The following is a 23,664-nucleotide window of genomic DNA, read 5'->3' as shown; positions in this document are numbered from 1 at the left end:
AGACTTTGTAGTTTGACAAAGAATTGTTTTGCAGGTTGGTCAGTTGGCTGATGAGATGAGCGCTGGTGACAAAGACTACATTCCAACAAAGAAGAGGAGGCCTGTTGAACCACAGCCTAATGACGATATAAAAAAATATGGGGCGCTCCATTTGCCAAAGATGGTGGAGGCAGTAAATGCATCACGGTGCAGGAGAGAGGGATGCAGAGGGAAAACATTTGTCAAATGTATTCAATGTAACATGTTTTTGTGTGTTTCAAAGACCAAAAACTGTTTCCTGTCGTACCATGCATGATCTGTTGTTAGTGCTGTGCGTGACCTGACCTAACAACTCATCTTTAAGTGACTATCAAGTGTACAGAATGCGGTTTTATCAAAAAGCTACATTATGAGATTAAAATGAGTTATTCTTAAGTTATTTCTTAAAATTATGTTTTAGGGTTCAGATGTTTCTTTCATCTAACTGTTTTTAATGTTCATGAAATCAAAAGAAAATGTAACAGAAATCCACATGAAACTGAATACAAAATCATTACATTACATTCTGTGATCAAACAAGACCCAAGGGACAGATAATAGAAAATAAATAAGTACATTTTTTTTTAAAATAAATCGCTGTAACATGTTTCTTTCAACCATACTACTTAAATTATTTAAAAACATTCTAAATGTCAAAATCCTTTTTTCCCCCGAGGATCTCAGGAAGATAAGTATTATAGTTTAAATAATATAGTTGGCGTCGTGTTGCAGTGGTTGGCGTCCCTGCTTTGCAAGTGGTTGACCTGTGTTCGATTCCAACTGTACGTCACTTTTGATAAAAGTGTCTGCTAAATACCTGGCCTTTACCTTTATTACATACCGGATACGAATGCTATCTATATCAGTGAAAAGCCAAATCCAGGATAAATGTCGAATTTTGAAAGAAAAGCCATATCTTGATCTGTCAAATATAAAATGTTTAATGAGAAAAGCAACACAGGCATTCGGCTATTGGTGCCTGGGCTCTTGAGGTGATCAGGTTCAAGAGGAGAGCTTGTATTTGATGTATTATGTCAAGCATGGCAGAAAAAATGTAATGGTATGGGATGTTTCAGTGCTGGTAAGATTTATACAATGCATGAAATGTAGGAGTGCAAGGACTGAACCGGAAAGGTTATCACTCTGATTTGCAATGCCATGGCCTCCCCTGTGGCTACAGGGGACAACAGGACAATTATCTAAAGCAGGCTTCTTAGCTATGCGAAACATATTTATTGAAGAAATAGGCAGCCAGAGTACTGTTTTTCATGGGCTTCTTTAAACAGTCAACAGATTTTGGGATGTTGTTTAGCTCTTCACCACAAGGTCACAAAAATGCCCTATAGGTTCGTCACACCTCTGGGATGGGCTACAGAGGTGTGGTCTGAAGATTTCCCCCATGTATCATCCAAAACTGATCGCTAGAGTGCCAAACGTCTGCAAAGCTGTAATTGCAGAAAAAAAGAACATTCATTCATGAATGTTAGGTTTGTGAAGTGACTAAACCAGTTCTGTGAAATACAAATAATGTTCAATGGAGTGACTATGATGAAAAGTACGGTTATACATTATATATTATACATTTATTCATGGAAAAAGTATTTCTCTGTCAAAACCATAAAAGGTATTGGTGATTATAATTTTTCTTTGGAATCACCATACCTTAAAGCATAACCTGATGGTTCATGCTCTAAGCCCTGGATGAAATGTACTGTACAACTGTATTGAGAACATTTTCTATTCCTCTGTTTTCTTGCAGTCCAAGACGGCTAATGCTGAGGATCTTAATACCACGTATCCTGCGTGGACACCCATCACAAATCCCATCAAAAGACACGGACAAAAGAGGTCTGAGATGAAGTGTGAAAGAAAAAAACTTCTAACCTGCTCAGTTTGTGGTCTTTTAACTCGTTGTCCTGCAGACTTGGTGATCCACCAGCGTGTCCACACAGGAGAAAGGCCGTACTGCTGCTCTATATGCCCAGCTCGTTTCACACAGAAAGGATACCTAAATGTCCATCTTAGGGGTCACACAGGAGAGAAGCCACACAGCTGCCCTTTTTGTGGGAAATGCTTTTCTATGCCCTTCTCCCTAAAGACTCACATAAGGCTTCACACAGGGGAAAAGCCATTCAGCTGCTCATATTGTGACAAGAGCTTTGCATCTTCGAAATACCTCAAAAAACATCAGTCGAGAATTCATACAGGGATCACGTGTAGTGGAGAAACTAGCCACTGAATTGTATAATACATCAGACAGTACAGTGTCTAGTCATTTTGGACACTTTATGATTATGTAGGCTATTGGTTGTATTTACTTCAGTGATATATATATTATTTTCGCACTCATTGAGTTATGATCGTAATGTAATTCATTTTTGTTATTCATTGTTTTGCTGGGTAATGTATTTTCTTGTAATCTGCAGTTAGCATATGTGACTGTAGTTAGCTATGTTATAGCCTATGCAGTTTTGTATGTGGGAAAGAAATCAACATGTATGTGTGTATAACAAGCTAATTTGATAAAGGAGACGTGAAGTTTGAATCATTAAGTTGGGCAAAAGGTGAAGCAAATAGGCCAGATAACAGTGTAGTAGGAAACTATCTAACTAATTATATCTGATACATACAGGGGTAAAACATAAAAGTAGGTCCTATGTTTATGTTAATATTTGTTGGTTTGAATTCTAGGCTATAGATGGCAAATGAATGACCATGAGAAATAGTGGGTCCAAAGGCCAGACATTAAGAACCACTGTTCCACTGGATTAGCCTGATAACATACGTTTAATTGGCTAGGTTTCAATATAGTGGCGACAACAAACACATGCACAGCAAGCAGAGAGGGAGAGAGAGCTGCAATAGCCTTTTATCAGGCAGGGTAGGCCTTAACAATTAATGATGTGGTATCGATGGGATCATCCTCTGGAAGCATCACTCAAGACAGTCGACATTCTGATTCGTCAAATAGGAGTATTGTTTACGTCGTCATCGCTACGAGACAAGCGGAAGTAGACACGAATTCAACAGCTGCTGTTAGACTGTTACTACTGCAAATGGTGTATTTCCGAGCGTGTATTTGGTATAGTTTATGTGAAATCGGCATACTTCGTGCACACTTTCGATAAACTGCTTGGTACATATTTTAATGGTAAGAGCGAACACCCAACTTCTCTCAGAGAAACAGCACAATGTCGAACCGTCTAGCGTTCCAGACGCAGCTAGCCTCCGTCATGGAGGTCTTAGCTAATGCAGCCGTGGCAGAAATTTGTAAGCTTGTAGACGACGATTACGCCGTTATACTATTGCAAATGTCTCAGTGCCAACGAGAAAACAAAGTACTCAAAAGGAAGTTGCATTTATTTGAACTGAGAATGGCTCGGGGTAATGCCGAAAGAAGAATACGTGAAAGTGCTATGAGCAATCGCTCGAACAGAGTCCATGTAAATGCAAACATAAACATCGGTGACAAGTACAGAGCGCCTATGTCTGGTGAGTCTTTCTTTGCTTTTCAACGGACATTAGCGTCACCCATGCTAGGACACGGTAATGTATCCTCGGAGATCAAACTAATGAAAATGAATTGCTATGCTTTCTTCTTTATTTTCAGGACACTTCACATCCGGTGGCGGTGTTCTTGGTAGGCAGATGAATATCGGTTTGTGGGGAGATGGGCCGTCTTCCGGTGGAACTGAACCCGGTCATCGCTTATCAACAACTGAAGTATGTCTTAACGTAGGGGTGGGTGGCGATTATTTACTTCATAGTCTATATAGGCTAATAGCCTAATTATGGTTATCCACAAAGCATTAAACTTACTGCCGATTATAGTAAAGTTGAATACATTTTATTCTTTTCAATGATATCCAGAAGCGACGATCTTAACTGGACAACCATTAGGACATACACATTTTTTTTTAAAGAATGTCAGGATGTACATTTTTATTTAAGGAGTTGTAAGGAGCCAAATACCTTCTTCTTCTTCTAGTCTAGAGGTGCAGAGTTGGCGGGGGCTGACCTTGTGCATGTCAAAGAAGAGAGAGTGGAGAATGATTTGGGAGAAAGAGATGCACATGAGGGCCTACAAATCAGGGAAGATGGTAAGTGGGATTTGGCTGCTTCAAAATGTAGTAATTCAAAATGAATGTGGTGACCTATGTTAGAATGCCATATCATTTGTTTTTTAAGTAAGTTTTAAATGGTCACCCTACTGCAAACATGAACTGGCACAAGCACCCTGAATTAGTTGTAATTTTGTGACCTGGAGGACCAGGGTTTTGGGCAACCTAGGAGGACAAGGCCAATATGTGATGAAATCCATCCTTCAAATGGATAATTTCACTTTGAACTCATTTGCAGGAACTGTAGAGGCCGGCTCTAGAGCGGAGAGGTCGGACTTTGAGGACAGCCGGGTTTCACCAGCTAGGAGTTCTGAGGAGCAACCACAGCGCAGCATCAGGACCGGGCGAGGCACCGTGGAGGTCAGTGGAACCACTGCTACCCTTAAGTCTGAGCCAAAGTTTGAGATCATGGGGGGGGTGTCCCTGGACCCCGCTAAAGGAAAAGATGAGCCAGAGTTTGGCACGGATACCAGTGCTGGTTCGCTGGAGGCGTTCTTTCTCCCCGATGGGAAGGATGTGGTAGAAGCACAGCAGCCCTCTTGCTCCTATGTGCTGGCGGGCCAAGAAGCCGACAGTTTCCAGTCGAGTGAGGCGCAGAGCCAGTCGGAGGTTATTGAGGTTGACTCGGATGAGGAGGGGGGTGAGCTTAGCACATGGAACAGTGATGATCCATTGTCAGAACAGTGTCAAACACAGAGGCAGTACAGAGGTGATGCCATGGAGCAACAGGGCACAATGTGTCAAGACAACTTCACCATGCCCCCTCATGCAATGATGGCAGGCGGTGACATATCTGGGGCATCCAGTTTTAGGGACATGAATGGATGGGAGAGGATTGGCAACACAAGTTTCCTTCCGCCACCAAAACGGGAAAAACTCTTTATCTGCACATACTGTGGTAAGGCATTTAATCGGCCCAAGAAAGTGGAGATCCATCAGCGCATACACACCGGGGAGAAGCCTTTCAGCTGTGCTACGTGCGGAAAGCTGTTTTCTGAGGCTGGCAACCTAAAGAAGCACCAGCGTGTCCATACAGGAGAGCAGCCCTACAGCTGCACGCTGTGCGGGAAACGCTTCGCTTGGATCCGTAATCTGAAGACACACCAACAGAGGAACCACCCTGACGTGTACACAGGAGATGATTTTCTGATGCCAGAGTCTGGGCCTTCTTAAAAAAAAAAAAAATAATAATAATAATAATTTGTATGCTCTGTTACGGTGGGTGTCCACGGCACGCGTTATCGTGCTGCTCTCATTGGGATAGAATGAATGCGATTTGCTGCATACTGAGGGAAAAAAATCGTGTTTGCTGCCTGCAGAGAGTTGGGCATTCTTTAACTTTATGCAAATGAGAGCGATTTGCTGCATGCTGAGAGCCAATCAGTTCGGCGTGTGTGTGATTTGGAGGCCAACGTAGCTCATAGGGGCGGGAGTAATCAAAAATATCGAAACAAGATGGCGGAGTCTCGGGACTCTGTTACTGGGAAATATTTTATGTGAATAAAGGTTATCTACACGACTTTTTATATGTCTAATCGACTCGGTTTGTTGTTTATATGCTACACGAATGCTGTGAGGTCAAACAGAGTATTGTAGGTCTTGAACTGAAGCTCTCGACTATTACTGTTAGCTTGCCGCTAACACTTTAACCGAAAACCCATTGGAAACACATAGTCGCTAGCTAGTTAGCTGCTAAATAAGTTACATACAACATTTTTGTTATTTAACTGGCTGATATATATGAATTAGATCGAATAAATTAACAAATTATGAATCAAATGAATCAGCCCATGACTGACTGCCGCAACATCTATCATTCTTTTTTGGGGAGTTCACAAGCTAATGTGCTACATTAGCGTAGCACTGCACCTGAACTTGCTTCTTGAACTTTGCTACAGCCAGTGATTTTTCTGTCCACGCCCCCCAGGCGACTTTACGCATGCGATTTAACGCATGTCATTTGTGCCGTGGACACCCGCCGTTAAGCTTCGTTTCCATTAGGGCGTTAATCGTCTCGCTCTCATTGGGAATGAATGGAGACGATAGCCCGTCTGTCGAGCTACGAAACGCCTCCGCCTCCCTTCCAAAGTTGACGATTCTTTAACTTTATGCAAATGCAGACCACGCGGTAACCAATCAGTTTGGCGTGTGTGAGAATTGGCAGCTGAAGTTGTGCAGATGGGCGGGAGTAATCAAAAAAATCAAAGCCAAATGGCGGAGTCTCGGGATTCTGTTACTGGGAAATATTTTATGTGAATAAAGGTGAATACAGGTGTTTACACGACTTTTATATGTCTACATCGACTCGGTTTGTTGTTTATATACTACACGAACACTGTCAGGGCAAACAGAATATTGTAGGTCTTAACTGAAGCTCTCGAACATTATTGTTAGCTTGCTGCTGACACTTTAATTGAAGATCCTAGAGTTAGGGTGCCTGTCTTCTGATGGACATACATTTCTTTTGTGTCTGTTTTTTGTCCTCCTCTTTTAAACGATTGTTGATTATGTGTGAGTCAATGATGACAAACTTTTTGGGGTGAATAGTTTTGTATCAAGTTGTAAAAAATATTATCATCAAAGCATTTGCTTTTTTTTATTGCTTTTCTATGCCCTTCTCCCTAAAGACTCACATAAGGCTTCACACAGGGGAAAAGCCATACAGCTGCTCATATTGTGACAAGAGCTTTGCATCTTCGAAATACTTCAAAAAACATCAGACGAGAATTCATACAGGGATCACGTCTAGTGGAGAAACTAGCCACTGAATTGTATAATACATCAGACAGTACAGTGTCTAGTCATTTTGGACACTTTATGATTATGTAGGCTATTGGTTGTATTTACTTCAGTGATATATATTATTTTCGCACTCATTGAGTTATGATCGTAATGTAATTCATTTTTATTATTCATTGTTTTGCTGGGTAATATATTTTCTTGTAATCTGCAGTTAGCATATGTGACTGTAGTTAGCTATGTTATAGCCTATGCAGTTTTGTATGTGGGAAAGAAATCAACATGTATGTGTGTATAACAAGCTAATTTGATAAACGAGACGTGAAGTTTGAATCATTAAGTTGGGCAAAAGGTGAAGCAAATAGGCCAGATAACAGTGTAGTAGGAAACTATCTAACTAATTATATCTGATACATACAGGGGTAAAACATAAAAGTAGGTCCTATGTTTATGTTAATATTTGTTGGTTTGAATTCTAGGCTATAGATGGCAAATGAATGACCATGAGAAATAGTGGGTCCAAAGGCCAGACATTAAGAACCACTGTTCCACTGGATTAGCCTGATAACATACGTTTAATTGGCTAGGTTTCAATATAGTGGCGACAACAAACACATGCACAGCAAGCAGAGAGGGAGAGAGAGCTGCAATAGCCTTTTATCAGGCAGGGTAGGCCTTAACAATTAATGATGTGGTATCGATGGGATCATCCTCTGGAAGCATCACTCAAGACAGTCGACATTCTGATTCGTCAAATAGGAGTATTGTTTACGTCGTCATCGCTACGAGACAAGCGGAAGTAGACACGAATTCAACAGCTGCTGTTAGACTGTTACTACTGCAAATGGTGTATTTCCGAGCGTGTATTTGGTATAGTTTATGTGAAATCGGCATACTTCGTGCACACTTTCGATAAACTGCTTGGTACATATTTTAATGGTAAGAGCGAAAACCCAACTTCTCTCAGAGAAACAACACAATGTCGAACCGTCTAGCGTTCCAGACGCAGCTAGCCTCCGTCATGGAGGTCTTAGCTAATGCAGCCGTGGCAGAAATTTGTAAGCTTGTAGACGACGATTACGCCGTTATACATTTGCAAATGTCTCAGTGCCAACGAGAAAACAAAGTACTCAAAAGGAAGTTGCATTTATTTGAACTGAGAATGGCTCGGGGTAATGCCGAAAGAAGAATACGTGAAAGTGCTATGAGCAATCGCTCGAACAGAGTCCATGTAAATGCAAACATAAACATCGGTGACAAGTACAGAGCGCCTACGTCTGGTGAGTCTTTCTTTGCTTTTCAACGGACATTAGCGTCACCCATGCTAGGACACGGTAATGTATCCTAGGAGATCAAACTAATGAAAATGAATTGCTATGCTTTCTTCTTTATTTTCAGCACACTTCACATCCGGTGGCGGTGTTCTTGGTAGGCAGATGAATATCGGTTTGTGGGGAGATGGGCCGTCTTCCGGTGGAACTGAACCCGGTCATCGCTTATCAACAACTGAAGTATGTCTTAACGTAGGGGTGGGTGGGTGGCGATTATTTACTTCATAGTCTATATAGGCTAATAGCCTAATTATGGTTATCCACAAAGCATTAAACTTACTGCGGATTATAGTAAAGTTGAATAAATGTTATTCTTTTCAATGATATCCAGAAGCGACGATCTTAACTCGACAACCATTAGGACATACACATTTTATTTTAAAGAATGTCAGGGTGTACATTTTTAGTTAAGGAGTTGTAAGGAGCCAAATACCTTCTTCTTCTTCTAGTCTAGAGGTGCAGAGTTGGCGGGGGCTGACCTTGTGCATGTCAAAGAAGAGAGAGTGGAGAATGACTCGGGAGAAAGAGATGCACATGAGGGCCTACACATCAGGGAAGATGGTAAGTGGGACTTGGCTGCTTCAAAATGTAGTAATTCAAAATGAATGTGGTGACCTATGTTAGAATGCCATATCATTTGTTTTTTAAGTAAGTTTTAAATGGTCACCCTACTGCAAACATGAACTGGCACAAGCACCCTGAATTAGTTGTAATTTTGTGACCTGGAGGACCAGGGTTTTGGGCAACCTAGGAGGACAAGGCCAATATGTGATGAAATCCATCCTTCAAATGGATAATTTCACTTTGAACTCATTTGCAGGAACTGTAGAGGCCGGCTCTAGAGCGGAGAGGTCGGACTTTGAGGACAGCCGGGTTTCACCAGCTAGGAGTTCTGGGGAGCAACCACAGCGCAGCATCAGGACCGGGCGAGGCACCGTGGAGGTCAGTGGAACCACTGCTACCCTTAAGTCTGAGCCAAAGTTTGAGATCATGGGGGGTGTGTCCCTGGACCCCGCTAAAGGAAAAGATGAGCCAGAGTTTGGCACGGATACCAGTGCTGGTTCGCTGGAGGCGTTCTTTCTCCCCGATGGGAAGGATGTGGTAGAAGCACAGCAGCCCTCTCGCTCCTATGTGCTGGCGGGCCAAGAAGCAGACAGTTTCCAGTCGAGTGAGGCGCAGAGCCAGTCGGAGGTTATTGAGGTTGACTCGGATGAGGGGGGGGGTGAGCTTAGCACATGGAACAGTGATGATCCATTGTCAGAACAGTGTCAAACACAGAGGCAGTACAGAGGTGATGCCATGGAGCAACAGGGCACAATGTGTCAAGACAACTTCACCATGCCCCCTCATGCAATGATGGCAGGCGGTGACATATCTGGGGCATCCAGTTTGAGGGACATGAATGGATGGGAGAGGATTGGCAACACAAGTTTCCTTCCGCCACCAAAACCGGCCAAAGCAGCAAAAGGACCTAGGGGCGTTCGGGAAAAACTCTTTATCTGCACATACTGTGGTAAGGCATTTAATCGGCCCAAGAAAGTGGAGATCCATCAGCGCATACACACCGGGGAGAAGCCTTTCAGCTGTGCTACGTGCGGAATGCTGTTTTCTGAGGCTGGCAACCTAAAGAAGCACCAGCGTGTCCATACAGGAGAGCAGCCCTACAGCTGCACGCTGTGCGGGAAACGCTTCGCTTGGATCCGTAATCTGAAGACACACCAACAGAGGAACCACCCTGACGTATACACAGGAGATGATTTTCTGATGCCAGAGTCTGGGCCTTCTTAAAAAAATAATGATAATAATAATAATTTGTATGCTCTGTTCTTCTGATGGACACACATTTCCTTTTGTGTCTGTTTTTTGTCCTCCTCTTTTAAACGATTGTTGATTATGTGTGAGTCAATGATGACAAACTTTTTGGGGTGAATAGTTTTGTATCAAGTTGTAAAAAATATTATCATCAAAGCATTTTGAATTTGATAAATTCAGACAATGCAAGTTTAGTTTTTTTCTGTTTTGTTTTGTATGTGTATGAAAGACTAGCCGTAGCTTTTTAGGAATGAATAAGTCACTTGTTATAATCATCTGACTGCTTGCATTTATGAAACTCATCATGAATAACAAATCATGAATAAAGGATATTTTCTCTAATTCTGTCTCAACCTTGTGTTACATTCTGGCTAAGGAATCTTACACTCACTAATGATCATAGTACACCAAATCTCATATTCAATAACACTATACTAAACATAAAACTAAGCACTTTGATACAGACTTGAGTTATAGTCTTTTAAGAATGATGTATGATTCCATGTATAATTCAGTCATTGCAACCAAACTAAACAGATCAGTTATTTTGTTTGGTTGACAATGTTATTTCTCACAAATCTATCAGTTGGAGCACCAATGCAATACATTGTCTGCACTTTCATCTTGTTTGTCTTCAGTAAATTTGTTTACATTTGGTCATGACAATGTTACCTTTATACCATTCTCTTAGATTTAAAATTGTAGAATTATGTTAAAACAAACACTGCATGCTGTATCTTCACTTGCTTTACATAATTGAGCTCTCAGTAGAGGCCTACTTCAAGTGCAGACTTAATTTATACAACCAGGGGACTACAATTAACTGATGAGATATAGGAGTAGCATAAATAAAATACAGAATTGTCTGATTTCACCCTATTTTGTGACAAAGGGATTATGTAGAAATCCAATCTCCTACCATACAGTAAGAGGGTAGAGGGCACTGCTAGACACCGCTGTAAATATTACAGTGCTGCTGAAAGTAAAATCCTACTGTGTTCCGTTCATAACGGGCCCATGTCTCCTTTCTTTTCTCCAGCCAGAAGACATGGAGGAAGGAGAACCTGATGTGCTGTTCATTAAGGAGGAGAGCCTAGAGGAAGAGGAGGAGGGCAAGAGAAGAGGTTTGAGTGTACAAGAGGGTGAGTGGGGACTAAACCCAATCACATCTCCACTTAATCTTGCTTTAGATTCAGTCGAATTTAAATTGTAAATGCACAGAATGTTATTTTCATATGCAGTCAAATCAGAACCGACAGATAATCTTCATAATGCACAAGGGCAGGCCTGAATAACTGAATGTAAGTCCTGCCAGCCACCCTGTGTAGTATCCCTATACCATTATCATATTATATCACTTCTGTGCTTCATCTCTCAACCTTTATTTCTCAATAGGAGTGGTAGAGTCCAGCACTGGTGACTCGGGAGCGGACCATCCACCCACAGAGTCAGAAGTGTCACCAGCTGATGCCACTTCAGATATCAATGCCCTGGAGGTGAGTGCATCACAAACATCATGAGGTCTTCTGAATATTCACTTTATGTGACTCTTGCATTAGAGGGGGTGGTGAGAATATTGAAAATAAATCATAAAGAACTAAGATGAACTGGAAGGACCTCCACCAAGGCCAAATGCCCAATCTCACAATATTAACAAAAGTAGAAAGTACTTTGTGGATCCGCCCTGTAAATTGGATTTGCACCAAAATGTCATGGTTTCTTCCTTGGCCCATGCTACACCCCTTCGCCAAGTTTCATGAAAATCAACCTGGTCATTTTGATGTAATCCTGCTGACAAACAAAAGAAACCGAAAACAACCTCCTTGGTGGAGGTAATGAAATAAAATGATATGAAATGAAAGAAAAATGTATGCTTAATGGGTGTTTTCCGTATCATCTACAGTCTGGGAAACTAAAGCTGTCCAAAGAGGAAGCGAAGGACGAGCTAGGGGCCACTGATGTACTGATTGTACCATCAGGAGAAGTACAAGTTAGAATGGAAGGTAATATCATTCAGTGTGTCTGAGATATTAATTTAAAGCTGTTTTTAAGGTAATTAGCTCGTTTTTAGAATACGTCATGTGAAGATAGAAGGAGCGATAAACACACATCGTGTTCCCACAAGCTGCCCAGGCTAGTCAGTATGTGGTTTTGTGCTCCGGCTTGAAAAAACAATGACAATATTAGAGCAAAATAGTCTGCGGTTGCTGAACATCTTGCCAAAAGGCATAATTATCTGAGCAAGGGCAAGTCTGCTGGCTGTTAGATATTTATCTCACTACTTTTAGATAAAAACTCAAAAAGTCCTCTTCAGCTTAAGGTTAACTTCAGTTCCGGGTACCAATTCTGTGGAAGATACACAAGGACAGTAAAGTCAAAGTCCCCACTTTGTGCACCTGTGTACAGTAACACCATATAGTTAATGCTGTAATCCAGAGAAATTAATGATTAGACGAATTTGATCTCCCATGTAACCAATGATTGAAGGATTATTAAGATCTCAGTGTATAAACTGTTGGTAGCTGACCTCACCCATTTCTTTTCTAAACCCTTCTCTTTCTGGGTGACAGGCTTTGTGGGCTCCGAACTGTCAAGCGAAAGAGACACACAGGTACTGCAGAAACGTATCACCCCAAAACATATCAGAGAGGTCACGTCTGGTACTATATGGGACCTCACAGGCTCCGACGATATGCCAGAGGGGGAGCTGCAGAGTCACCCTGCCCAAGGCCTGCAGAGAGAAAACAGCAGTGCATCACTGGGCCCTGATTACTCTCTGTACGAGAGGCCTGCAGAGCTGGACACCCTCTTCTCTTGCTGGCCCACAGAAAGCCAACCTCAACCAGGCCAGCCCTCCTGCTCCTATTCAGCCAGTGACCCAGACCAGGATCAGGACTGTCTGCTGGTTCACCCTGGGCCACAGCCAAGATCAGTACCGGTCTGTGGGGCTTCAGTGGGGACTGGGAACGCTGTCTCTTCCACTGGCCCACAGAGGGTCTTAAGGCCAGAGGGAGCAATGGCCACAGTGGGTAACAACCCCAGACTCGCTGCGTGGCACTCATCCCCTGTGGCAAGGGTTGGCCAATCTGGTTGGCACACAAGGCGTAGGGGTCAAACAGATGCCATCCGTCTGGAGAGTGCCTCCAGCACATCCTCCTCTCCATCACAACTCCCCCAAAGAGTGACCTTAAACCATGCACCACCCTTTGCTAGGTGCGGCCCATCCACCATGTCAACAACGCAGGTTCCCAAGTCCCTAATGGGGCCGTCGCAGCCTCCACAGATTTTGTTTCCACCAATGGACCGTATGAAAAGCAAAAAGTATGTGTGTCGATTCTGTGGGAAGGCATTCGCTGGCCAGTCCAACCTGGAAGCACACCAGCGTGTGCACACTGGGGAAAAGCCTTTCCACTGCCTCACCTGTGGGAAGCTGTTTTCTGAGGCGGGTAATTTAAAGAAGCACCAGCGCGTGCACACGGGAGAGAAGCCCTACACCTGTGGCCGTTGCGGTAAACGTTTTGCCTGGATCTGCAACCTGCGCACACACCAGCAGTCAGCTGCCTGTGGAGGAATATCAGAATACCCCCAAAGGGAAAATTTCAGTAATGAGTGAATAAACATTTAAGGACAGTTGCCATAAGGAAAGTGGCAAGACTACTCATGCAGGAAGCCTATTTTCAAGTGGTAGGAACATGTTAAAGTAACACTATGGAGTTTCTGGAGCCGCCCGGCTCCATAGTGTTACTTTAACCATAGCAGTGGCCTCTGAGAAATCATGTTCTTCTCCTCAAAATGAAAGTAGTGGAAGTAAATATCAAATTATAGCTCTAGTTAAGAAAACACTTTTTTCCTGACTTTTGAAGTTAAGTTGGGTCTGTGCCTAAGTAAATCTATCAATGTAATGATGAGTTGGAACAGTGAATTGATCCCCAGTTGTTTGTCACATTACTACAAGTACATGTTCTACCTCAGCAATAGATTTGTAGATTATGCAGCAGTTAACTATACAATTATCTGTCCTTCCCTCTCTCTACGGACAACTGGCCATTTTACGGGTATAATGGTGTTGGCTGTTATCAAGACCAATGAGTACGCTTGCTCTGTTCAAATGCAGAGCTTTTTTTACATTAATTAATGATAGTAAAAAGCATAACTGTTAACTTGCGTTATTCCATGACACAAATATGCCATACATAATTATCATGAAGACAAAATGTGGTTTAAGTTTTTAAAATGCTTCTCAATAAACCCAGAGTGTGATGTCAACTGTAGGCTACACGTGTTTAGTTGCAAAAAATGTTTATATATATATATATATACACACACTATATGGACAAAAGTATTTGGCCACGCTTGTTAATTATTGAATTCAGGTGTTTCAATCAGACCCGTTGCCGCAGGTGTTTTAATTCAAGCACCTAGCCATGCAGTCTCCATAAAAGTCGCTAGCGCTCTGCTGATTCCATAGCTGAAGGGTTCTGAGCTTTAATGTAAGCACAAAAACTGGCCGGGGGAGCTTCATGGAATGGGTTTCCAAAGCCGAGCAGCTGCATGCAGGCCTCACATCACCAAGTCCCATGCCAAGCATCGGATGGAGTGGTGTAAAGCACACCAACACTGGACTGTGGAGCAGTGGAAACGTGTTCTGTGGAGTGACAAATCACGTTTCTCTGTTTGACAGTCAGACGTTACCTGCCTGACTGCATTGTGCCAACAGTGAAGTTTGGTGGAGGAGGGGCTGCTTTTCAGGGTTTAGACTAGGCTTCTTATCTCCAGTGAAGGGCAATCTTAATGCTTCAGCATACCAAGACATTTAGGACAATGCTATGCTTCCAACTTTGTGGCAACATTTTGGGGAAGGCCCTTTTCTATTCCAACATGACTGTGCCCCAGTGCACAAAGCAAGGTCTATAAAGATGTGGTTTGATGACTTCGGTGTGGAAGAACTTGACTGGCCCGCACAGAACCCTGACCTCAACCCCATCGAGCACCTTTGGGATGAACTGGAACGGAGATTGCAAACCAGGCCTTCTCGTCCAACATCAGTGCCTGACCTCATAAATGCTGTACAGAATGAATGGGCACCAACACTCCAAAATCTTGTTGAAAGCCTTCCAAGAAGAGTGGAAGCTGTTATAGCTGCAAAAAGGGGACCAACTCCATATTAAAGTATTTGTATTTGAATACAATGTCATTACAGTCCCTGTTGGTGTAATGGTCAGGCATCCGAATACTTTTGTCCATATAGTGTGTGTGTGTGTATGTATGTATGTATGTATGTATGTATGTATGTATGTGTATATACAGTGGGGAAAATAAGTATTTGAACCCCTGCCGATTTCGCAAGTTTGGCCACTTGCAAAGAAATGTGTGATCTATAATTGTAATGGTAGGTGTATTTTAACAGTGAGAAATAGAATATCAACAAACAAATCCAGAAAACTGCATTTTATAACATTTATGACTTTATTTGTATTTGATGCAGAAAATAAGTATTTGAACCCCCAAGCAAACAGCAAGAATTCTGGCTCCCAATGACCAGTTATGTGCCCAAGATTAGTCCTCATTAGGCCTAACAAGGTACACCTGATCTCAACTGGTGACGTGTATAAAAGAAACCTGTCCAAAGAATCATACTTCACACCTTCAACCTCACCACCATGGGCAAGACCAAAGAGTTGACCAAGGACGTCAGAGATAAGATTGTAGACCCATAGGCAAGCAGCTTGGTGATAAGCAGACAACTATTGGTGCGATTATTCGTTAATGGAAGCAACACCAAACAACTGTCAATCGCTCTAGGTCTGGGGCTCCATGCAAGATATCCCCTCGTGCGGTATCGGTGATCATCCGAAAGGTGCAGAATAACCCCAGAACTACACAGGGGGAGCTTGTGAATGATCTCAAGGCAGCTGGGACCACAGTCACCAAGAAAACCATTGGCAACACACTACGCCGTAATGGTTTGAAGTACTGCAGCACCCGCAAGGTCCCCCTGCTCAAGGAAGCACATGTACAGGGCCGCCTGAAGTTTGCCAATGAATACTTAAATGATTCTAAGGAGGATTGGGAGACAGGATGTGTTCAGATGAGACCAAAATCAAGCTCTTTGTCATCAACTCGACTTGCCGCGTTTGGAGGGGGAAGAATGCTAAATATGACACCATCCCCACCATCAAGCATGGAGGTGGAAACATTATGCTTTGGGGCTTTTTCTCTGCCAAGGGTACAGGACGACTCCACTGCATCGAGGGGACTATGGATGGGGCCATGTAACGTGGAATATTGGGCTTGAACCTCATTCCCTCATTCCCTCCCATTGAAAACGCAACCTTAAGGATTTGGAGAGGATCTGCAAAGAGGAGTGGACCAAAATCCCTCCTGAGATGTGTGTAAACCTGGTGACCAACTACAAGAAAAGTCTGACGTCTGTGCTTGCCAACAAGGGTTATTCCACCAAGTACTAAGTCATGTTTTGCTAGGGGTTCAAATACTTATTTTCTGCATCAAATGCAAATTAAGTCATAAATGTTATAAAATGCAGTTTTCTGGATTTTTTTGTTGATATTCTGTTTCTCACTGTTAGAATACACCTACTATTACAATTATAGATCACACATTTCTTTGCAAGTGGTCAAACTTGCGAAATCGGCAGGGGTTCAAATACTTATTTTCCCCACTCCGGAAAAACATCAAAATGATCAGTTTCTCTGGTTTGACTATTTATTGGTATGTGTTTGAGTAAAATGAACATTTTAGTTTTATTCTAGAATAGAATAGAATAGAATATATTTATTTGTCATTGCACAAGTACAACGAAATTGAGGTAGCAGCTCTCAGACACAAAAACAATAAAAATATAGATTGAACATGTATATACATATTTACACTATAAAAACACAAGACATAACACAACAGAGAGACAAATACAGGTCAGTTTTGTGCATTGTTAAGTGCTATGATGGCTCTGGGATAGAAGCTGTTTCTCAGCCTGTCTGTTTTTGCTATGATGGTCCTAAAGCGTCTCCCTGAGGGCAACAGTTCAAATAGGTGGTAACCAGGGTGTGTTGAGTCTCTGAGGATACTGTGGGCTTTTCTGAGGCAGCGTGTTTTATAAATGTCCTCAAGAGGTGGAAGAGAGCAGCCAATTACTTTTTGCGCTGTGTTAATGACCCTCTGGAGTACCTTTCTTTCTGCTGCCGTGCAGCTGGCAAACCACAGCGAGATGCCATAGCTTAGCACTGACTCCACAGAGCAGCGGTAAAAGGACACTAACAGTTTCTTTTTTAATTTGTTCTTCCTGAGTAACCTCAGGAAATACAGCCTCTGTTGTGCCTTTTTCAGCAGTGCAATGGTGTTTCTGGTCCAGGAAAGGTCCTCCTCGATGTGAGTGCCCAGGAAGCTGAAGTCTGATACCCTCTCCACTCTCTCCCCATTGATGGCAATAGGCTGCATGTCCGATTTTTTCCTCCTATAGTCGACTATCAGCTCTTTTGTCTTGGAGGTGTTGAGGACAAGATTGTTCAAGGTGCACCATGTCGACAGCCTTTGCACCTCCTCCCTGTATGCAGTCTCATCTCCTCCTGAGATGAGCCCCACCACGGTTGTATCATCTGCAAACTTAATGATGGCATTGCTCGGGTGGGTGGGAGTGCAGTCATGGGTATAGATGGTGTAGAGTAGGGGGCTCAACACGCAGCCCTGCTTTTCTTGGGTTCACTGCCCGCAGAACACGCCTTACCTCCTGTGCCTGCACTGTGAGGGTGTGGCTACAGGGGTCTAGTGGAAGTGGCGTGGTCACATCCGGTGTATCAACTTCAAAGCGTGTGAAGAAGCAGTTTAGCCCCTCAGCCAGCGAGTCATCACCGTCGGCTGCAGTTAGGTTGCTGGACCTGTAGTTGGTGATGTGTTGGACCCCTTGCCACACCTGCCGTATGTTGTTGCTGCTGAAGTGGTCCTCAATCCTCCTCTTGTATGCTGTCTTGGCCTCCCTGATGCCCCTCCTCAGGTTGGCTCTGGCAGTCCTGTACTGTGCCTCATCCCCAGACCTGAAGGCGCCGCTCCTCTCCTTCAACAGCACTTTGACTTCTTTTGTCATCCAGGGCTTCTGGTTAGGATACACCCGGATGCGCCTGTCCACTGTGACAGTGTCGACACAGTGTTTGATGTAGCACAAAACAGTCGAGGTGTACACTTCCAGGTCCTGGTGCTTGAAAATATCCCAGTTGGTGGTTTCAAAACAGTCCTGCAGCTGCTGAGAGGCATCATCAGGCCAAGTCTTAATAGTCTTTGTTGTGGGTGCTTTAAACTATGTGCTTTGCTATAAACTACTGACAACATTTCTACCAAATTTCAAATAAAAATTTGCATTTATTTGCAGAAAAATTAAGAAAGCAAGTTCATATTCATTTTTAAACAACACAATACCAATATTTTAACTTAGGAAGGGTTCAGAAATCAATATTTGGTGGAATAACCTTGTTATTCATTGCTTATTCATACCTTGTTATTCATGCTTACTGCTTCAATTGGGGCTTCACTGCCCTCCTGCTCACTCTGTCCCTCCTCTGCCTCCGTCTCAAAACAAGGTCGCCCAACGTGGGGCTCGAACCCACGACCCTGAGATTAAGAGTCTCATGCTCTACCGACTGAGCTAGCCGGGCTAATGGTGACACCTGGTGGAGTAACTTCACAAATCAGGACAAACTGAAAAGCCAACATCTACTCACATTTTGGGGGAGGGGGGGATGTGGGGAAGAAAGTGAGAGAAGGAAAGAAGGAAAGGATTTTTTGACCTAATCCTCCATGACTGAAATTCTCATAGGAGAAATATAATGTTTTGTTGTAAACAAACTTTTTTTTTCAATCAGCTATTACAACAACAACAACTATAGACAATAATAGAAAACATGTACAGAACTATAAACAGAAATTAAAGTGTCCATGCTTCTGGGAGGGGGGCTGCAGCATTGTGGAAGCAGGCAGGGAGGAGGGGGCGGCAGGCTTGAGAGAGGCAGCAGGCTTGAGAGAGGCAGCAGCCAGGGAGGAGAGAGGTTCAGAGGACTGACAAGGCCGGGAGGAAACAAAAGCTTGGGTCATCGAGGAGACCTGACAGTAAACGTAGGTGTTTGGTCTTCCTCGAAGCCCTCCTCTTCTTCCTCGTCCTCATCCACATCCTCTAGCATGCCCTCTGTCTCCTCTGAGAGTCAGGGTTCACCTTCAGGGGCTGTCCCTGACTCAGCAGGTAGTCAACACCAAGCAGCTCGCCTATGAAAAGAACAGACAGACACGCACACACACACGTTATTAGTGCTATTCAAAGCATTGTATAGATACCGTTCAATTTTAATATCAGAGTTGTATCTGCATCAGATTATGCTGAGTGATTCAGTGTGAACACTTAAAACCCGCAAACCACAAATATATACTTTATACTTTGAACATGGGGGGCTATTCAAGCCCCACCTGTCCCTCATCGCTCCCATGAAATGGTAGGCCATGCCCCCTACTTATGGGCTACATTGCCCGAGGGGACACAGGTTCAAGTCTGGCCTGATGTAATTTCCCAATCCTCTTCTCCGCCTCTCTTCCTGTCATAACTTCATGTCCTATCCAAATAAAGGCATTAAAAAATATATATATTTATTTATTTTTAAAAGTTGCGTTAATTGTGTTAAAATATTTTATCGCGTTAATCGCGGCCGCATTAATCGCATAGATTAACGTGTTAACGTTGACGGCCCTAGAAAACATACAAAATACTTCATTCAAAACATTATTTACAAAGAAAATATTCATCATTGACAAACTCTGAGCTGTCGCACCAGGGGCAGAGTCTGAGGCCTCAGACTGTGGGGCTGCAGCAGTGGCAGGCTGCTAAAACAGAATTAACATACTAAACAATGGCATAAAGAATTAGCCACAGGTGTTCATCTGGGAGGAAGCTTCCTGGACCCTTTGGCAACAGGGGGGTTTAATTAAGTATATGGGGGTCTCTGATGTGTGGGTGAACTTGATGTCTCTCCGTGGGGGAGTTTGAGGTCAAGCATAGGGGAAGGGGGTGTGTTCTTCACGGTGTGTGTGTGGTCACCTTGACGATATGGAATCCACAATTACAGGCCATGGACCCTCTAAAGAGGGTGGTCTGCCCACGGGCCTGCATGGGGCATTTCTCAATCTGAAACAATCAGAATCATTATTTAGCCTAGAGTGAGTTACTCAGTGTACAGTCCTTTGTCTGGTTGATTCGTCTCAACCATTGTATTGCCCATTTTTCCATCACGTGAATAAGTAATAAGCAACAGGTAATCAGGTAAACAGGCAATCCTATACTTTACCTTCTGATAGAGGTCATGCCACTTTCGCTGCCTTGGGGCTGGTCTATTGCCTCCTCCAGAAGGCCAAACTCCTGAGCTGGCAAATGCCCTCAGCCTCACCATCCACTCATCGTCTCCCATGGATTTGAGGCTCTTAGGTCTAGTGATCATCTAAAGCCAACATGGACATAATAGCAATAACAATAATTACAACTATCACAGCGTGTGGTAAACAAGTTTATAGTTATGAGTACAGTTACTGTTCAGATACAGTAATGACATGGTTATATCTACAACCATTACCAACTGTCTTTGTTGCTTGGCTCTAGGTGGGCTAAAACATTCCATTATTCTCAGGAGGTACTTTAAATCAATGTTATTAGCTAACAAACTGGACAGCGAGTTGATATTTAAAGTAGAACAATAGGTACTGGAAGCAAACCCACAGTAGTCAACAAGTTAACACTGATTGTGAGCATGCTTTCAACAATACACTGACACCGCATCACATAAACACACACTCCTGTTATCGTTATCAATAGTTTCAGCTCAGAATAATTAGTAGTTACACATAGCTGTTTCCTGCATATTAATATTGTAGTTATTAAACGTAACCCAGTTCATAATGCCAACGTTACATCGGTTTTGTTTGTACACTAACTATTAGCACGTAACATTAGCGTTAGCTTGGCTTGACGTTAACTTACACAAGACATGGCTTTCGTTATGTGAGGCTCGACAACTCCATCACATTACTTTAAGTTACGAATGGAAATAAAACGTGTGCTACTGTCTAAGAGAAAAATAAAAACATGTCGTGGTTACTTACTTTGACGAGTTGTCTTTCCTTGCGCTAGCTTCAGCAAAGAGAGGAGAGCTGTCGTTCTGCGTAACTTGGTAATGTGACAGCGATCCGGTGGGTTCGGTTTATATAGCAATAATGGGGGAGCCTTGAAACCGACTTGGGGTAACTGAAAACCGTCTGGTCACCTTCTGTACACGTGAACCCCATGCGCAGACCACGGAACTCTGGAAGCACAGGATTGGGTGACCTCTCTGTATCCCCAATTATCGTGCTTGGCCTGCACAACGGGGGTGCACAGTTGGACACTGCTGGTAGCAGCAACCTTTTGAACAGGCGTGACATTCAAACATGCTAAAGTCGATTTACCGAAAACGACAGACACATAAGGCCCCGCTGGGATTCGAACCCAGGATCTCCTGTTTACTAGACAGGCGCTTTAACCATCTAAGCCACGGCGCCCATAATACCATGCCACCTAGTACTGTTATTTCAATTATCGTAGTTGAATTAATCTCATCTCATAAATATGATGTATTTGTCTGCTATAGTCTGCAGTTGTCAATTGTGATGTGTAATTCTGCATAATGGTATATAACCGTTGAAATTACATTATTTAGGTGTTAAAACACCAAAAACTTCAAATGATATGTAGTCTTGGCCCTCTTTTGTTCTTTTTAATGAACATCTGAGTTTCCCTTTGCTGACTGGATGGAGTTATGTTGGAGTTCTACCTCTAACATGCTTTATGCTGGTTGGGACTGCTGTGGATACACCTTTCTCTGTGGCATTGTCAGAGTTTGGGTTTCTCTTCTGTGACACTAGCTTGAAATAATGTAGAGGGGAATTTTTAACCAGTTTTGCATGACTCTTAGTGGAAGCATTTCAGATGCACAACTTGAGCACTTAGCCTACATCCTCATGTTTAAATTCTGGGGGATTGCAATACATTCTTCTTTGCAGTATTCACTGGGACTTAAACTAAAGACACCGCCCGAACAGGGACTTGAACCCTGGACCCTCAGATTAAAAGTCTGATGCTCTACCGACTGAGCTATCCGGGCTCTGCTTCAACAGAAGGCTCACAACTTTATAATACATGTATTCCAATGCACATGCAGCTGTGTACGTAGATTTGTAGATATTATAATGGTAACGTCAGATTTCGACATTCTTGTTTCTGTTTTTCAACTACATCAAATGTATTACTGTTTTAGGGACTCTGGTGACATATTGAGGCCTTCACATACATAAGGGAGGGGGTTTAATTGAGAAACAACACATTACCTGTATACGTTTTGCATGAAGCTGGATTTGTGTGTGTAACCCCTCTCTTAACTTCTGCCTTAAGATATAATGAAGTGAGGCATTCTTGAGTGTGAACATGGCCAGGGGGCAAGTTTACTACCTTAAGGCTTAATTCCTTAAAAGACAGAGAACCATAAATTAAGCTTTTAATTAAGCTTTTAAAATGTTCAGTGTCTGCAGTAGGGTCTTTGAAGTTTTTTTTTTTTTTCAATCAGTTTTGGTCAGTGCATTTTTTTGTATTCAGCAGTGCTCTGGCTAGAGACACTATAGTGAGGAAGGTAGTCTGCCCTGGGAGTCAGCCTGCAATGGATGTAGTGGTGGAGAGGAAGATGCTGATCAAACTGAGGGTTATTATGGATCTTGTCTCACACCCACTGCACCATACACTGATGAAGCACAAAAGTATTATTAATACAATTCTTCTTCCTTGCTGCATAAAGTTCTATTTATCTTACATAAAGCTCTGATAGCTGAGGTGCACAGCCTGGCTGTGGGAACTGAATGTATATTGGTATTAGAAGACAATAAGAAGGTAAGGTATGTTAGAGAGATATGGAGGGGTAAGAATGTGGAGGGACTCGAGAACCAGAGCGAGAATGATAATCACATAATTCTACAATATAATAATTCTCTCTTTTTAATATACCAAAAAATAATAATAAAACACAATACAAATACATGAACAGCAAAGGCATTTATGACATACAAATAGCAACATACTCAGAGGTACATATAAAATAGGGACATAAAGAATGCCATACAAACACAAAGGGCCAGTGAATTTTTTCAACTATGCATGAAAAATAAATGTACTGAAAAGTCTGAATTTCTTGTTTCAAAACAAGGGACAAAACAACTATAACATTTTAGATGCATCAAACTCTGTCATCTTTGTTGCATCGCAAATCATCTACTGCCCATGACTCATTGGCAGGAGAAACACAGGGTCAGGGTACGTTTATGAGTTCTTGTGCCAGAACAAATACATCTAAATGCTTCACTGCCGGTTAAGATTAAATATATCAATGACTGTAATAACGATGGAATGTGTGGCGCTGCACGCTTCCGTTCTATAGAAATTAAGCCAAAAGTCCTCCACCATGTGGTAAAATTTGGAGTCAGAGTTTGCGCATAAGTCAGAGCATACATAGTAATACAAATAAAACATGTTTTCATTGACCAGCACTTGTCCCTAGAGTGCATTCGAAGCCCCTTTT

At 42.6% G+C, this 23,664-nt stretch overlaps 2 protein-coding genes and 3 non-coding genes across 6 annotated transcripts; 2 read left to right on the top strand and 3 right to left on the bottom strand.

Moving 5' to 3' along the window:
- Positions 1–2,358: 2,358 nt before the first annotated feature.
- Positions 2,359–5,543, top strand: LOC116218374 (zinc finger protein 629-like). The gene is made up of 4 exons (XM_031559679.2): positions 2,359–3,510; positions 3,629–3,759; positions 4,007–4,118; positions 4,378–5,543. The coding sequence occupies exons 1-4, from the start codon at positions 3,210–3,212 to the stop codon at positions 5,310–5,312; spliced, it is 1,479 nt and encodes a 492-aa protein (XP_031415539.1). The 5' UTR covers positions 2,359–3,209; the 3' UTR covers positions 5,313–5,543.
- Positions 5,544–6,504: 961 nt separating this feature from the next.
- Positions 6,505–15,236, top strand: LOC105899130 (myoneurin-like). 2 transcript variants are annotated; one of them, XM_031559677.1, is made up of 8 exons: positions 6,505–8,158; positions 8,277–8,407; positions 8,659–8,770; positions 9,030–9,151; positions 11,061–11,163; positions 11,417–11,517; positions 11,925–12,024; positions 12,592–15,236. In XM_031559677.1, the coding sequence occupies exons 1-8, from the start codon at positions 7,858–7,860 to the stop codon at positions 13,632–13,634; spliced, it is 2,013 nt and encodes a 670-aa protein (XP_031415537.1). In that variant the 5' UTR covers positions 6,505–7,857; the 3' UTR covers positions 13,635–15,236. The 2 variants fall into 2 exon arrangements, with proteins under 2 accessions (XP_031415537.1, XP_031415538.1); XM_031559678.2 differs by having other exon boundaries at positions 7,214–8,158; positions 8,277–8,389; positions 12,592–14,287.
- A 3,375-nt stretch (positions 15,237–18,611) lies between these two features.
- On the bottom strand, positions 18,612–18,684 carry trnak-cuu. Its single transcript has one exon. It is a non-coding gene; the product is annotated as a tRNA-Lys (tRNA).
- Positions 18,685–21,527: 2,843 nt separating this feature from the next.
- trnat-agu lies at positions 21,528–21,601 on the bottom strand. The gene has a single exon. It is a non-coding gene; the product is annotated as a tRNA-Thr (tRNA).
- Positions 21,602–22,130: 529 nt separating this feature from the next.
- On the bottom strand, positions 22,131–22,203 carry trnak-uuu. The gene has a single exon. It is a non-coding gene; the product is annotated as a tRNA-Lys (tRNA).
- Positions 22,204–23,664: the final 1,461 nt, after the last annotated feature.

The sequence above is a fragment of the Clupea harengus genome, chromosome 22 (assembly GCF_900700415.2).
Source record: "Clupea harengus chromosome 22, Ch_v2.0.2, whole genome shotgun sequence".
NCBI lineage: Eukaryota > Metazoa > Chordata > Actinopteri > Clupeiformes > Clupeidae > Clupea > Clupea harengus.
Note: the sequence above shows the minus strand (reverse complement) of the source record. Positions and strands in the feature narration are given on the sequence as shown.

What these genes read in the sequence shown, in the direction of transcription:
- LOC105899130 (XM_031559677.1), top strand. Translation starts at nt 7,858, where the DNA reads ATGTCGAACCGTCTAGCGTTCCAGACGCAGCTAGCCTCCGTCATGGAG. An exon ending in CCTACACATCAGGGAAGATG is followed by an intron (nt 8,771 to 9,029) that starts GTAAGTGGGACT and finishes ACTCATTTGCAG; the next exon opens with GAACTGTAGAGGCCGGCTCT. An exon ending in AGGTTTGAGTGTACAAGAGG is followed by an intron (nt 11,164 to 11,416) that starts GTGAGTGGGGAC and finishes ATTTCTCAATAG; the next exon opens with GAGTGGTAGAGTCCAGCACT.
- LOC116218374 (XM_031559679.2), top strand. Translation starts at nt 3,210, where the DNA reads ATGTCGAACCGTCTAGCGTTCCAGACGCAGCTAGCCTCCGTCATGGAG. An exon ending in GTACAGAGCGCCTATGTCTG is followed by an intron (nt 3,511 to 3,628) that starts GTGAGTCTTTCT and finishes CTTTATTTTCAG; the next exon opens with GACACTTCACATCCGGTGGC. An exon ending in AAGTATGTCTTAACGTAGGG is followed by an intron (nt 3,760 to 4,006) that starts GTGGGTGGCGAT and finishes TTCTTCTTCTAG; the next exon opens with TCTAGAGGTGCAGAGTTGGC.